The following is a 13,955-nucleotide window of genomic DNA, read 5'->3' as shown; positions in this document are numbered from 1 at the left end:
CAGATTGAGATGAAATCCTGCAGGAGCATTTACGACAGTCCACTAAAATGTAGGCATCCTCAAATTTACTCCAAAGAAAGAGATTTAATATAGATTTTGTCTTACTAGTCTTTCGTTAGGCAGGGCTGAAATTTTAGATACTATAGAAAAGTACAATCAAGAGACATCAAATTTACCAGGCAAATAGATTTTTAGAGTGAAAAAGACTTTCTAATTGTTTTCAATTCTGCTTGTTTGTAATTTGAGACAGGGTCTCCCTGTGCATGGCTTTGGACTGACTATATAGCCCTGCCCTCACACTCCCTGGATTCTCCTGCCTCAGTTTCCCAAATGCTGGGATTACATGCTACCACACTGCCCCCCGTTCAAGTTTTTCTAATTTTTTCTACCTTTGTTTTTAGTCTGCTCTTTTTCTCTTCCCTTCCCACTTAGAGCTTAGAAAACAAAAAAGGGTTAAATAGTACCTCTAGCAATGTCAATGAGCATCTTATAAAACCGTCTCTGTACGGGTCCCGGGCCAGCAGGGTGTAACAGAAAGGGCCCTTCCTGGTAGCTTTGCTCACTATAAAATCAACAATCCAGCAGCTGAAAGCTTTCCTGCCTGTGGTAATCTCCAGAGCTCCTTTTGGTGTCCTGCTCTTGGGTGGACACTCTGTCTTACTGTGGTTAGAAAGTCATTTATTCCTTTTACTAGTTTTGTATAAGCCGTTTCCCCAATAAATTCCCCACCGGTTACTCTATCACATTAAGTGATTCCAAGTGCTACAAAAAAGGTGTTTGCAAACAAAATAAGCAAGTAAGCAACAGCACAGGGAAGGGCTCACCTTGTGCTCAGCAGGCGTCCCGTGGACATAGCGGTGAGCTCCGAGTCCTTGCGAGGTGCCCAAGCCTCCTCCTGCGATGTTTACCCAAGAGCTGTCCTCCGCGGTGGGAACCAGTGTCCCAGAAACCAGGGTAAGGCCTGAAGTACTGATGGTCAGAGTTCGCTCAACAGATCTGAAGTAGTTGAGAATTCCTAAGCAGATGCGCTGAGAAGAAGAAACAGCCCAATGGGGGCTGTGCCCTCCACTCTGCTCCACCCCAGGTCACGCTCCTGGGGACTCAAGGTGGGAGGGAGGCAGACCCAGCAGCGGAGAAGGGAACACAGCCTCCCAGAAACGGCTGATTTCCACCGCCAAGTCAGAGCAGAGAGAAAACATAAAAACGTGTCGCTCTGGAGAAACCGGAACGCCCCTCTCCGGGTGACCCCACATGCTGCGTCCTGGGTATCCACAGACCTGGAGCTCCCGGATCCGCAGGTGGCGCAGACACAGGAAGGACAGGTGGGCCCCTCTCAGCAAGGCCGGGCTATCCTCGTCGGTCCCGTCCAAGCCCAGGCGCTGTAGCGCCACTTTGAAGCTGTACCTTTAGCAAGCAGAAATACAATACACATCTTTCACTTCGAGGTAGTTCAGAAAAGTCACATCAGATTCAAGTTCAGCTATTTAACTTAAGGAAATTTCACAATAGCTGCTCCTTAAAATGCACTGGAGAGAAGAAGCCGGGCGTGGTGTCGCACGCCTGTAATCTCAGTATTTGGGAGGCTGAGGCAGGAGGATTGCTGGGAATTTGAGACCATCCTGCACTGCAGAGTGAGTTCAAGTCCAGTTTAAATTACAGAGCAATACCGTGCTTCAAAAAATTAAATTAAATTAAATTAAACAAAATGCACTGGAGGGAAATTATCTACTCAACATGCATAAAATTAGAAATTTCTCTTAGCAATCAGTCCTGTGAAAAACACAGTTGTAAGGTGAGAAGTCCGTTGAGTGGTCTGACCTGTTTTAACAGCCCCCTTTCCACTCCAATGTCAGATATTTTTAGTTAACATGGCTTCATCAATCACTCAATTTTCCCAACTGTTTTTAAATCATTTCCTTGAGTCCCCAATAAAATAATTTTGTACCCTGCGTCTTTTCTCTGTCTGACTGGCCCGTCGGTCGCAGAGACTTGTCTGAGACTTGCAGCTGGGTCTTTTTCATCTCGTTCTGTTGAAAAATCAGCATACTTCACGTCCTATAAAAAGTTAATGTTAGTTCAGTTCCACAAATATTTGCAATATTATTAACAAAATCATAGTCAAGTTGTCATAAAACTAAACATCATGAGCCAGCGCACATTTAGACGCATGAATAGAACATCTTGATGCGTGTCAACCCAACACACAAACACGATAGGCCTCAACAGTAAATCGGTGTTTTTACCCGGCAGGTTTGTGTTTGTTTTTTGCAGTACTCAGCCCAGAGCCCTCACACCAACCTACATCCTGGGCCCTTTAAAAAAATTTCTTTTTTTGCATTTTGAGACTAAATTGCTAAATTGCATAGGCTAGACTTAAACTTGTACTCCTTGGCCTGCCAGTGACACGGGTGTGTGCCACCACGCCGTGCTTCAAGTTTTTGTTTTCAGAAAATACTCATGGCTTTTAAATAACAGCTGCCCCATTTTCCGCCCTTTTATACAATTCACTTTACAGAAAGTCAATCTCGTGTAATTTTCAAGTGTGTATAGTTGGAAACTCAAACTGCTCTCATCTAGGCCTGCTCTACGCCAAGAGAGATCAGAGGATTTAAATCCTCTTTCTAGTTAACTACATGATGCTTCATTTAAGGTCTCAGGCCAGTGTTTCACCCTTGTCAAATGGTGCGACCAGGGAAATCATAGAAAGTTGCTACGCGGACCGAATGGTGGAAGGCATAGCTCTAGCTTAGCGCCTGGAACCTGGTCGGGTTCCTCTCCTCTTGAGTTGCAGTAGTTGGTCAGCTCTGTGGAATCTCCTGCGGTTTATGCTTATCTGATAGCCTCATCTTTCCTGATGCACAGAAGAATGTGGTGAAGCCCCTGGGGCCCCAGAAGAAACCCCAAAGAAGGAGCCATTGCCTGTGGCCTGCCCACGGCCCCAGCAGCCACTTGGTTGCCCTCAGCCTGTCTCTGGACACACTCCCCATTCTCATGAGGTGCACTCTGGTCCCCACAAAAGCCTGGGTGCCAACAGCAGAGGCTGAAAACCTCCTGTCGGGTTACTTGTGTTCTAGTAGTTGGTTTCTAGAGTTGCAAAGGACTCTTGCAGCAGAAATTGCTGACTATGCCTAAAAGCTCTCTTTCCCTACAAAAATTAAATGGGATATTATCTTGGCACTTGGACATTTGGATAAAGACAGTGTTTCTCCACCTCCTCTGCTGTAGCTGAGTGACTGAGTGATGTAGCCATGTGACTAATGAAAGAGAGGTGACAGTACTTTGCTGTGGCTTCCGGGAATATCCCCAAAGGCTGCCCCTCCACCTCCATTCTCCGCCCTGCTGCTCAAACCACAGCCCAGCTGTGACAGCTGGCCCTCCAGCTCAGAGTAGGCATCAGTCTTGAGTTGGGGGTCACGTTTGTTTGACTTCCAAGCCAGACAGAGCTGAGCTGACTCTGTGGCACGAAGCTGCCACTCCAGGTCAGTTCATCTCCTTCTGGATGCTGATCTGAAGGGGAGGAAGAGACCTTTCCACCGCCTTTCACCCTGTCACTTTGTTTTAGCACAACCAACAGCCAAATCTTATCTTAGCTAACACGGTCCTCAGGACTCTAAGACCGAGTAGCAGGCTTCATGACAGGCATTGGGAGAGGAAGCATTTGACAGGGACACGAGGAAGGCTAGGTGGGCGAGGACACTGGTGGTCACAGAGCGGTGCCTCGTCCTGCCTGGGAGCAGCACTGCAGTGCAGTGAGCACATCAGCACACATCTGTGCGCCTGCTGCAGCCCTGGACGCCACGGACTTTGGGAGGTGACACAGTGCACTTCTGTTCCAGTGACACAAAATCATCTTCCCAAAATAAAAAACATCATCTTAAAAATCTGCCGGAAAATGTACGCGCTATAAAAGGGCTGAATGTGTGCAATTCTGGGCAGGAGGCGTCACCCGCAGCCCTTTGCCTCCGGAGTCTGTAGTGTTCGTGGGCTGAGCTCAGCCCTGCCCACCGAGCTCTCAGAAGGAAGGCTCGGAGCCACATCCTTTTTCTGACAGGATTTGACATTTTCAGCTGCATCTAAAATTACCGAGAATTGCATAGGAAGGAACAGAAAGTGACATCAAGTTACAGTGAAAAGCATTTGCAGGACTGTGCAAACCACAAAGTGCTCCTGGTCTAGCAGCTTGCCAGGAAGAAAGGAAGGGGGCAGAGGAAGACGGAGATGAGGAGCAAGAGATGCCCCACAGGCTCCGGGTCACAGAGCCGACCGCAGCCCACGCAAGGCAACTGCTTCAGAAATACCACAAGCCTTAGGCAAGGAAGGTCACGCAGGGAAGCAGAAAGGCTGCCCGAATCCAGAATGCAATACTTCTGTGCCCATTCTCCGCCCCGGGCAGGTAAGTTGTTTGATCTTCACCCTGCGTGTGGCTGGGCTTTAGCCTGCATGACCATAAATCAAGTTCTGAGATTTCCACTGATTTTCTGCTGGGAAACCTCATTTCCTACTGGGAAGCTGGCAGAGACAAAGGATGGGAGGAACAATTACAGCAAAAGTAAATGTATTCTGTTATTTTCTCCTTTCCCACAGCATCTCTACAATTTTTGTGTGTTTATCCATAGGGAGAGGGAAAGACCAGCGTGATAGGCCCCAAATGAACCACAGTGTTATTTTAGGTGGTACCAGGAATGCTTGGCCTTTTAGTTTCTTCCTTGTACTTTTCTGCTTCCAAATTTTCTGTGATACGTGTCGTGATTGTCATTAGAAAATACTTGTTTTCTTTTTCAGCCGGTACCAGGGATCGAACTCACGTCTGCACGCTTGCAAGGCAGGCGCTTATGCCGCTGAGCTAAGTCCCCAGCCCGAAAATACTTGTTTTTAAAAATAAACATTCTGTTGCATTTGATGAGGGGAACCTAGAGACAGGCATTTCATGTTTCCCAGAACTTCTTGCATATTGGTGCTACGTGAGAGCGGGCCTGGTGCTAGCATTATCTCTGGAAACAGACGGGGACAAGTGGCCAGCGGGTGAGGCACAGGAAGAGGCCTCTCACCCCGGCTCCCCACAGTGCAGCCCCGTGTGATGCTTTCTGCCATTCCACCAGTCTCTGAGGTTAAAGAGCTGTGACCAATTTAATCCATATATTTAAAAATACAAGTGTGTCAAATAATTCAAGGAAAGAGGCACTATGGCGACTACTATTATGTTAGATTATCTGGTGACGAAACACAATGACGCTTGAATTGTTTGGTTCTGACCTGTGTTGTTCTGTTACAATGTCCTCTTTTATCTCAATGTCCCCCCCCCTTTTTTAATTAATCTATTTTTTCTCATTTTTTTAATTAAGGGAAAACTAAATTAAAAATAGAGGGATATATTATAGTAACTTTTTTGTTTTCCTGTTAACCTGATTTGAACCCCAGTATTGCTCTCCCCATCTTGTTCTGTCTGATTATTCTATATTCTATTTTGTTTGATAGTATCAAGTTTGAGGCTATAGGCAGCCACTTTGAAGGCAATAAGATATACTATGATGCCCATTATGGTTTGACTATTATCCTTTTTTGAAGCCCTATAAAGTCCTCAGTGTAGGTTTTATTGGTTTTGTTCTGTACTGTTTTGATCAATTCTATTATACCTGATGATATAGGTAACTCAATTTAAAAATAGCAAGAGACACAATGGTAACCACTTTTGATCACCTGGTATTCTATTTTTGCATCATGTACTATGCCCACCCTTCTGTTCTGACTCTGTTTTGCTTAGTCACGTTTGGTTTTATTCTCTTCAAAAAAAGTAATAAGAACTGTGGGAGTAATAAAACCCAAAAAGTATAATTGTTATTGTAAAAAAGAGAGGAAAGGAAGGTGGACTAAGGGATATAACCGCAGGTATGTTTGAGTGTGTAGGATGGAAAACCATATTACTGAGCTTTTGTTGATCACTGAACGGAACTGTCTCCAATATCACTGTATGAATGTCCACTTTATATGCTTTAATTTTATAATTTGGACAACTGTTTCTAGGAAGACAATATGTAACCTATTAACTGGTAATTTCTTACTGTATATTTTTTTCTTGAAATTCTGTATTACTTGTACCCTTTTACTGCTTTGTTTTTTTATGTCCTTTCTTTTTTCTCTTTAAATAAAAAAAAATTCAAGTGTCGATGGTATGTTACTTCCTCACGCAGTTATCTGAACAAACAGGTACTTTCTGGGGGAAAGCTTTGGACACAACTGGCTTGAGCCAACACAATCCACAGAGGATGCTGTCTATTCCTATTTAACAACAGTTAAATATTTTTTTAAAATTTTTAAGAGAATATAAAAAATTTAAAGTCCATTTTGACCAGAACTATTTCTGTCTAGTTGAATATTATCATTAACAATGGTTCATACATTGCATACTGTTATCTTTAAATTACTCAGAGTAAAGAAATAGGCATTTAATTGTCCAAACAATGCCAGCACAAATCTTTCTTTTCAATTATGTAAGAGAAACTAGTAATACAACTCTCTTAACTATGTTGTGTCTATATAGAGTTTTTTCTTTTCCCTTCCTTCTTCTCCTTTCCCCCTCCCCGATTTTTCTTTCCTTGTAAACAGTTTCTTCCTATGTTACAATATCTGTTATACATCTTGGATCTTATTTACTCTTTCAGCTCCTCACACTAGGTAGACGATATGATGTTTCACATGTGAGTTTGGTTTATTTCACTTATGAGTATAGTCTCAAGTTGCATCCAATGACCTATAAAAGTCTCCAGTTTATCCTTCTTTATGGCTGAGTGGTACTTTGTTGTATAAAAAGACCACATCTTTTATTCATTCCTCAGTTGATGGGCATTTGAGCTGTTTCCAAGATCTGGCTATTACACATTGTGCTGCTATAAACATGGGTGCACATATATCACTGTGGTATGATGCTTTCAGTTTTTCTGGGAATATGCCTAGAAGTGGAATAGCTGGGTCAAATGGGACTTCCAATCCCAGCTTTTTGAGAAATCTCCAGACTGACCCCCACAATGGCCGCAGCAGTCTACCCTCCCACCAACAGTGCAGGAGAGTTCCTTTTTCCCCACAGCCTCTCCAGCATTTGTTATTGGTTGATTCCTTGGTAATAGCCATTCTTTCTGGTGTTGTTTTAATTTGCATCTCTCGAATGACCAGTGATGTTGAACATTTTTCATATATTTATTTGCCATTTGTATTTCTTCATCTGAGAAGTGTGTATTAATATCAGATGCCCATTTTGGATTGGGCCAATCCCAGATCTTTAAATAAACCTGAAATTAGAATTGTGTTAGAGAAGGTTTACCCTTCAATGCTAATGGTAAATAAAAGCCTCACTCAAAATGTGATAGCAATACCACAAACACTATCAGTGTTGAGACAGGTACATACAGTGTTAAAATGCATGTGAATAAACTCACAAGTGTGTGTTGGGGGGAATGGCATAACCACCTTGGCGGGAGCCATGGAAATACATTTGTGTATTCTGTGACCCAGAAAGTCTACTTCCAAATACCTACTGCAGAGCAACACAGCTCAGCAGACATGACTTCAAGCAGGAGAAAACTTGGCAACTACTTGCCATAGGGTCACAGTGTAATCTGTGACACAATAAAATAGCACACAGACATTAAAAACAACAACAGGGCAGATTTTCATGACACACTGCTGCATGAAATCCACCGCAGGATATCCACATAATGTGGCATATCATTTACACAGAAAGCTAAACCACAAATTTATTGTATGTAGGTAACATATACTAATATAATATAATACAAATATCTCAGCCCCAGCCCCAGTACTAGCAACTGACCCCAGGGCCTTCACACTGAGCTACTTCTCGGCCTTTTTTATTTTGAGACAGTGTCTAGCTAAATCCCTGAGTTGTCCAGGCAGAACTTGAACTTGTGATCCTCGTATTCCAGGCAGCTAAATTAGATAGAAACTAATGACTGTGAGAGAGGGATTGGGCCCTCAAGGAAGTCAGCGCAGAAAACAGAGACATCTGAATTGTGGCTGGAGGCAAATCCAAAGAGAGCCAGGCCTCGGATGCAGGCGCAATAGCCTGGCTGGCGAGATAAATGCAGCTTGAGATTGCACCGCGGTCAGCGCCACTTGGTCCAGTGAGCCTAGATCCTCATCAGGTGCACAGGCAGGTGGGGAGCCCCTAAACCCACACTCCCCTCCGTCCTCCAGATACCTTTGTTCTTTCGTGCACTCTCACTACAGGGCTCACTTCCCTACTGGATCAATATCAGCAAAGCGGCTGTACTTGTAATTCTATAGGTCAACTGTCCTCACATAGGGATTTTGCTGTAAAGATCACCCTGACCGAGAGCTGAGGTGGCCAGTCATTCAGGAGCCCTCTTGGAAATTCAGGAGCTATTTCTCTTCCCTTTGTTTCCAATAAACCTCTTCTAGCTTCCTTCTTTGGTCCATGGTCTCATTCCTCAATGTTGTGAGACCACAAACTCAGCACATTTCACATCTAACAGGCTGGGAGTTACAGACCCCCGAAGTTATTCCTACCTCTCCTCGTCTCCCACCTGGGATTAGGGGCGTGTACCACTATTTCTGACTAATACATATACACAAATGTATGCATATAAGTTATTGAAATATCTGCAAGCAATGACAGCACTTACCTCTGAGGAGACACAGTGGGGAGCAATATTATTCTACACAGCTGACTGAGGTAAACATATTATAAGCAGTTAGACAGGGTTAGGCTTTCCAAAGAATCAGTGCAGAGGATGAAAACACTTCAGCCAGAGGTGCATTTTTTGGAGGCCAGACTTAAAGACAGAATGGCCAGGCCTGCGTGTCTCGCCAAGGGATAAGATCGGTACTGAGACCTAGACAGCAGTTACCTCAGTGTGAACCAACACGCCCAGACCCATCCCTTCCCGAAGAGTTCTTTGGTCTGTCCATGTACACTAGCTACATGGCCTGTTTCCCCATTGGACCGATATTACCTAAGCAGCTATACTTGGAACCTTATTGGTTGATCACAGTTTTGGTCCCATCTTGTACCCACCTCATGATTCTGTTCCTACCTTGTGATTTTGCTCTATAAAATTTCCTCCAGAAAGTGGGGTCCGAGCTCAGATCCTCCATCTCACTTAGAAACTGTCTCTCCCTCCATAAAATGTCTTACTCTTAACCTTTGCTGTTCCTTAGAATTCATTCTTTGATTTTGGCGATCACAAACTCAGTTTATTGCACATCTAGCAGGTTGAGAGTTACATTTTCTTCCCCTATATAATCTGAAGGTCCTATTGCCATAAGATAGTCACAGAGGAATTTAACTTTTTGGTACGTATGCATTTTTTTAACAACGGTGAGGGGTATGCAGGAACTCTTCTATCTTTGAAATTTTTCTGTAACTCTCAGAGTAGAATTTATTACTGCTATAAATTTGAAAGAACTCCTCAAGGAGAAAAAAATGATAACCAGGCTGGAGAAACTTGGTGACATCACTCAACTAACCAAATGAACAAAATTAACATGACCGGCAATGTCGTGTTCACACCATGTCACCCTAACCTGACGGAATGAGCAAGTGGTTCGCCTCTGTGGCTTTTTCTTTGTTTAAACTGACAACCTCAGCATAACTATGAGCAGACACAGACAAACTGAAATTAAGGATCTTTCTACAAGTCACTGGGCCAGACTCCTCAAGACTTCAAGGTCATAAGAAACAAGGAAAAATGGGAAACTATGGCAGACCAGAGGAGCCTGGGGCGATGGTTCATTGAATGAAAATACGGCGCTCGACTGGCATCCTGGGGCAGAAAGAGAACGCTGGGGTGAAATCCAAAAACAGCTGGGTTTCGCTCACAATAACACACCAGTGTCGCATCCTCTGGCATGACAAATGCCACAGTAATATAAGACGTTAATAACAGGAGAGACTGAGTGATCAGTATATGGGCACCCTTTGTACCACACTGCAATTTTTCTGTACATATCAAACTACAAAGAAATGAAATTTTTATTGAAAGACAAAAACCCTAATAAAGGTTCCTGGTGAGCAGCGTTCACTGAGAACCAACCGGACGCTGTTCTGATGTGGGGGAACCCTTAGGGACTGATGGCACTCTCTCACAGGTGTCAAAACGGGCAGCCCTATAAGACTAATTTCCCTTTACCCAGCAGGCCCTTAAAAAGTTATTTGTCAGGGGACAGCGCTGACACTTGCCAACCTCGGAATCAGAATCAGAATGCTGACTGGCAGACAGATGCTACATTTTGAACTTGACTGCTACCTGCTTGCAAAACACAGCTGTACGACCCACATGCACATTCACATAACTCCTCCCAGCCACCCCAGGGTTACTCAATCCCAGTCTCATCTGACCTGCGGGGGCATTCAGAATGGCAGTAAACTCCCATGGGGCCCTCGGGCAGTATGCAGTCATGGACACCCCTCAAGAGGCCACAAATTGTCACTAAGGGAAATGTGACGGAGAGTAGACAGAGTTTTATAACCTCAAAATTTCCTCTGCCTGGAAAACTCTGCCCTCGGATGCCTTCCTGGCCGGCCGTACCTCATTCATTGAATTGCAGCTCCTAGGCTACCCACAGCCCTACCAAGCCACTGTGGCTGGCCCCGTCAGAGGTCAGTGGCGCCTCTCCGAGCCCTTCCTCCTCCGCCCTGGTCGTCATCTCAGTGCTCACCAGACAGAGACACAGATTCACTTCTTCATTTACTTACTTGTACACAGATTCACTTCTTCATTTACTTACTTATACAAAGCTGTTGTATAAAAGGGGTAAGGACTGGGTGTGTTCATTGGCCGGGCCAGCCCAATGCCTGGCACAAAGGTAGCCTCCGGGTAACACCTGCTCAGTGACTGAGAAAAATAGCAGAGTACTTTGCATGTCTAGTAACAGTCTCCCCTGTGTCCTTCCTCTGGAATCTGGAGTCCTTATACACAGGTATTCTAAGCCTCTTTATGGTATGTTTACCATAAATCACTTCAAAATGCCCAGAAGAATTTTCTCTGCCTGTCTCTGTCTCTGTCTCTGTCTCTGTTTCTGTTTCTGTCTCTGTCTCTGTCTCTCTGTCTCTCTGTCTCTGTCTCTGTCTGTCTCTCTGTCTCTGTCTCTCTGTCTCTGTCTGTCTCTCTGTCTGTCTGTCTGTCTCTCTGTCTCTGTCTCTCTGTCTCTGTCTGTCTCTCTGTCTCTCTGTCTGTCTGTCTCTGTCTCTCTGTCTCTGTCTCTCTGTCTCTGTCTCTCTGTCTCTCTCTCTGGGAACCAGGCACAATCACTTGCATCCTACCTTTCGGCACCTGAAAATTCTGAACTTATTCACTCCAAGACGAATGATTTCGTTCCCATCTTCCTCCAAATCACTTGCGCCTCATCCCCCCCCCCATCACCTCCAAGCATCATCCGTCTGTTTCTTAGTTTCCTGCTTTCCTTTCTTCCCCTCTTCTCCTTCCTCTCAGATTGGGAATATATGCAGGACTTCCCATCTTAAATAAGCAAATGAAGTGAAATCTTCCCCAGTGACGAAGAAATAATAGCGATTACAACTTCCAAAGCACACATTACGGTCCTAAAGGTAACTCTCCAGCAGCCCTGAGTGGAAACTTCTTGAAGCACTGAGCTCCGTGCCCACCCTGGCAGCAGCTGGCTAACGGCCTTCCGCGCCTTCAGTCTCTCTCTTTTAATCTAACACCCGAGTGAAATGTAAATCTTCTTAAATATATATATATATTTAATATATTATCACCCTTGCAGGATAAAGCATGCATTTTTTTTGGACTGGCATTTATAGGTATTCATCTATGTTGTCTCCTCCCAAATAAAGCACAATTCCTCTCCACTGTATTCCCACATGAATCTTTACTCACTTGAGCCGAACTTGAACTCACCACTTGCAATATCCCTGCTTCCTTAGCTTGCTTTTTGCTGTTGTTGCTGGTTTTTTTGAGGCAGGGTCTCACTGTGTAGTTGAGGCTGGCCTTGAACTCACAGCGGTCCTCCTGCCTCAGCCTCCCGAGTGCAGGGGTGACGGGCGTGCACCACCTTCTTCATCAGTATTCCTGCTTTCCCTCCCACAAAGTGCTACCTACCTTCTTTTCACTGCTTGTGTAAGCCTGCGCTTCCTCCAGGCCAGGCGCCATGCCTTCTGCTTGGAGTGGCCTCTCTAAACACTATCCGTATTTAACGCCTGTCCAGCTCTCTGTGTGTTTAGCAGCAGGATGTGAAGCTCTGTATTAGTGCTGATCCTTTAAGTCCCCGTCCCAGCGGGAACAAGGTGTCCTATTCTGCCTCTTCACATGCTTCTTTTGTTAAGCACATAATCTCCCCTCTAATGAAGACAAGCCTGATTTGGTGGAAGAGCTTTGGATGAGAAAGTCACAGGAAAACTACTGAAGTAAACTCCTATTTTTTTTCTGAAGTACATTTCTAAAAGCTGCCCCCAGATGTCACGTTGAAAGGCAGATTGTTTTTTCTTAACGTCTTGCCTGGTAGAAAGGCATATTGATTATTTCTTAATGTCTCACCTGGTAGAGGTTGATGTTGCTATAAATGTTCTCCCAGATTTTGTCATAAGTGCAATGATGCAAACCTTGGGCAGCCACGAAAGGTGGATGATGTGGCTTCCGTGTGTCTGTCTTCGAAGCATGATCCTGGAGCACTTGCATTACTCGCTTGGAGTCAGAAATCTTCGAATAGAGAGGAGCAGCAGTTATTAAAACTATTATTCCCTTCTTCTCGGTGAGACACTGGCCACAAACACATGAACAAGGAAGAAGCCCCAGATCGGACTTTATTCAACTAAAAAGTAAAATTAAAGTCAAGCATCATGATTATCCAAGTGCATTCATCCATGCAGCACTGTAAGTTAAATGTACGGAGCAGCTCATTCAAAATTTGATGAAAACCATAAAACATTATGAGATGGGACCTCCCCAGAGTCATGGCATCGGTGAAAAACAATAAACACTCATCAGCTTCGGGTGCAAACGGTCACCGTTAGGACGCCATCAGGAAATGGAGGAGGTGGGGAGCAGGCTAGTACAGGGAGAGGTCGAGCTTTGCAAGGATTCAGGCTCGTGCTCCTCACCCCCTGGGAACCCTGGCTTTTCCACACACAGCAGTGCCTGTCAACAAGAATCCTAGAAATATTTCTCCTCGATTGCTGCAGGACGCCAGGCAGGTAATGGGAGATAAATAAGGAATACTATAATGGTCCTAGTTTTGAATGTCTACTCTAGCAATACACACATTATTAGACAATTTGAACACCACAAAGTTAGGGATTTACTCCAGTCCCTATCTACATCTCAGAGGCATTTCCAGCAAACAGAAAAATTCATCTGGCCAGGTGTGGAAATCCCATCATGACTGTAATCCTAGCACTTGGGAGGCTGAGGCAGAAGGATTGCCATGAGTTCAGGGCCAGTCTGAGCTACATAGTAAGTTCAAAGCAGCCTGAACTATATAGTGAGACCTTGCCTCAAAAGAAAAAAAATTATACTGAAATTCATATGAAATCTTAAGGAACTCCTAGATATACAAAATGATTTTGGAAAAAAGAACAAAGCTGAAGACTTAATTTTCCCAAGTTCAATAAGTTTTACAAAGCCATAGTAATCAAAACAATGTGGTAGTAGCATAAAGACTTTTTGAAGTTGGGAAAATTGAGTCCTCAGCTTTGTCCTACTATGCATTTGTAAGGATTTATCCCTAAGCTCTGTTCTACTCCATTGACAGAGCTTGGAGATAAATCCTTGCAAATGCAGTCAAGGAAGTCACCATCACCCAATGAAGAAAGGTCACTATCTTAATAAATGGTGTTTGGGAAACTGATTATCTATGTGTAAAATGGTGTTTTACTCTTACAGGTAAAAACTGAGTGAGTGAATTAAAGATTTTAAACATAGCACCTAAACTACAAAACTCTTAGAAGAAAATGTAGGACTTAG

General features: G+C 44.1%; 1 protein-coding gene and 1 long non-coding RNA gene across 8 annotated transcripts in view; one reads left to right on the top strand and one right to left on the bottom strand.

The window, feature by feature from the left end:
* Positions 1-13,955, bottom strand: part of Cep57l1 (centrosomal protein 57 like 1) — a 238,983-nt gene that overhangs the window by 128,972 nt on the left and 96,056 nt on the right. For all 7 annotated transcript variants that reach the window (XM_063253988.1, XM_063253986.1, XM_063253985.1 and 4 more), the window contains 4 exons: positions 12,531-12,692; positions 1,946-2,055; positions 1,278-1,404; positions 825-1,028 (listed from right to left, as the gene is read on the bottom strand). In XM_063253988.1, the coding sequence (XP_063110058.1) occupies positions 825-1,028; positions 1,278-1,404; positions 1,946-2,055; positions 12,531-12,692 (603 nt within the window). The remainder of the gene's footprint in view (positions 1-824; positions 1,029-1,277; positions 1,405-1,945; positions 2,056-12,530; positions 12,693-13,955) is intronic.
* LOC134477070 (uncharacterized) lies at positions 2,556-6,163 on the top strand. Its single transcript, XR_010048997.1, has 2 exons — positions 2,556-4,393; positions 4,783-6,163. It is a non-coding gene; the product is annotated as an uncharacterized LOC134477070 (long non-coding RNA).

The sequence above is a fragment of the Cavia porcellus genome, unplaced genomic scaffold (assembly GCF_034190915.1).
Source record: "Cavia porcellus strain 051 isolate PalLab524CR breed Dunkin Hartley unplaced genomic scaffold, mCavPor4.1 scaffold_7, whole genome shotgun sequence".
Taxonomy (NCBI): domain Eukaryota; kingdom Metazoa; phylum Chordata; class Mammalia; order Rodentia; family Caviidae; genus Cavia; species Cavia porcellus.
This window is presented reverse-complemented; position numbering and strand designations above follow the sequence as displayed.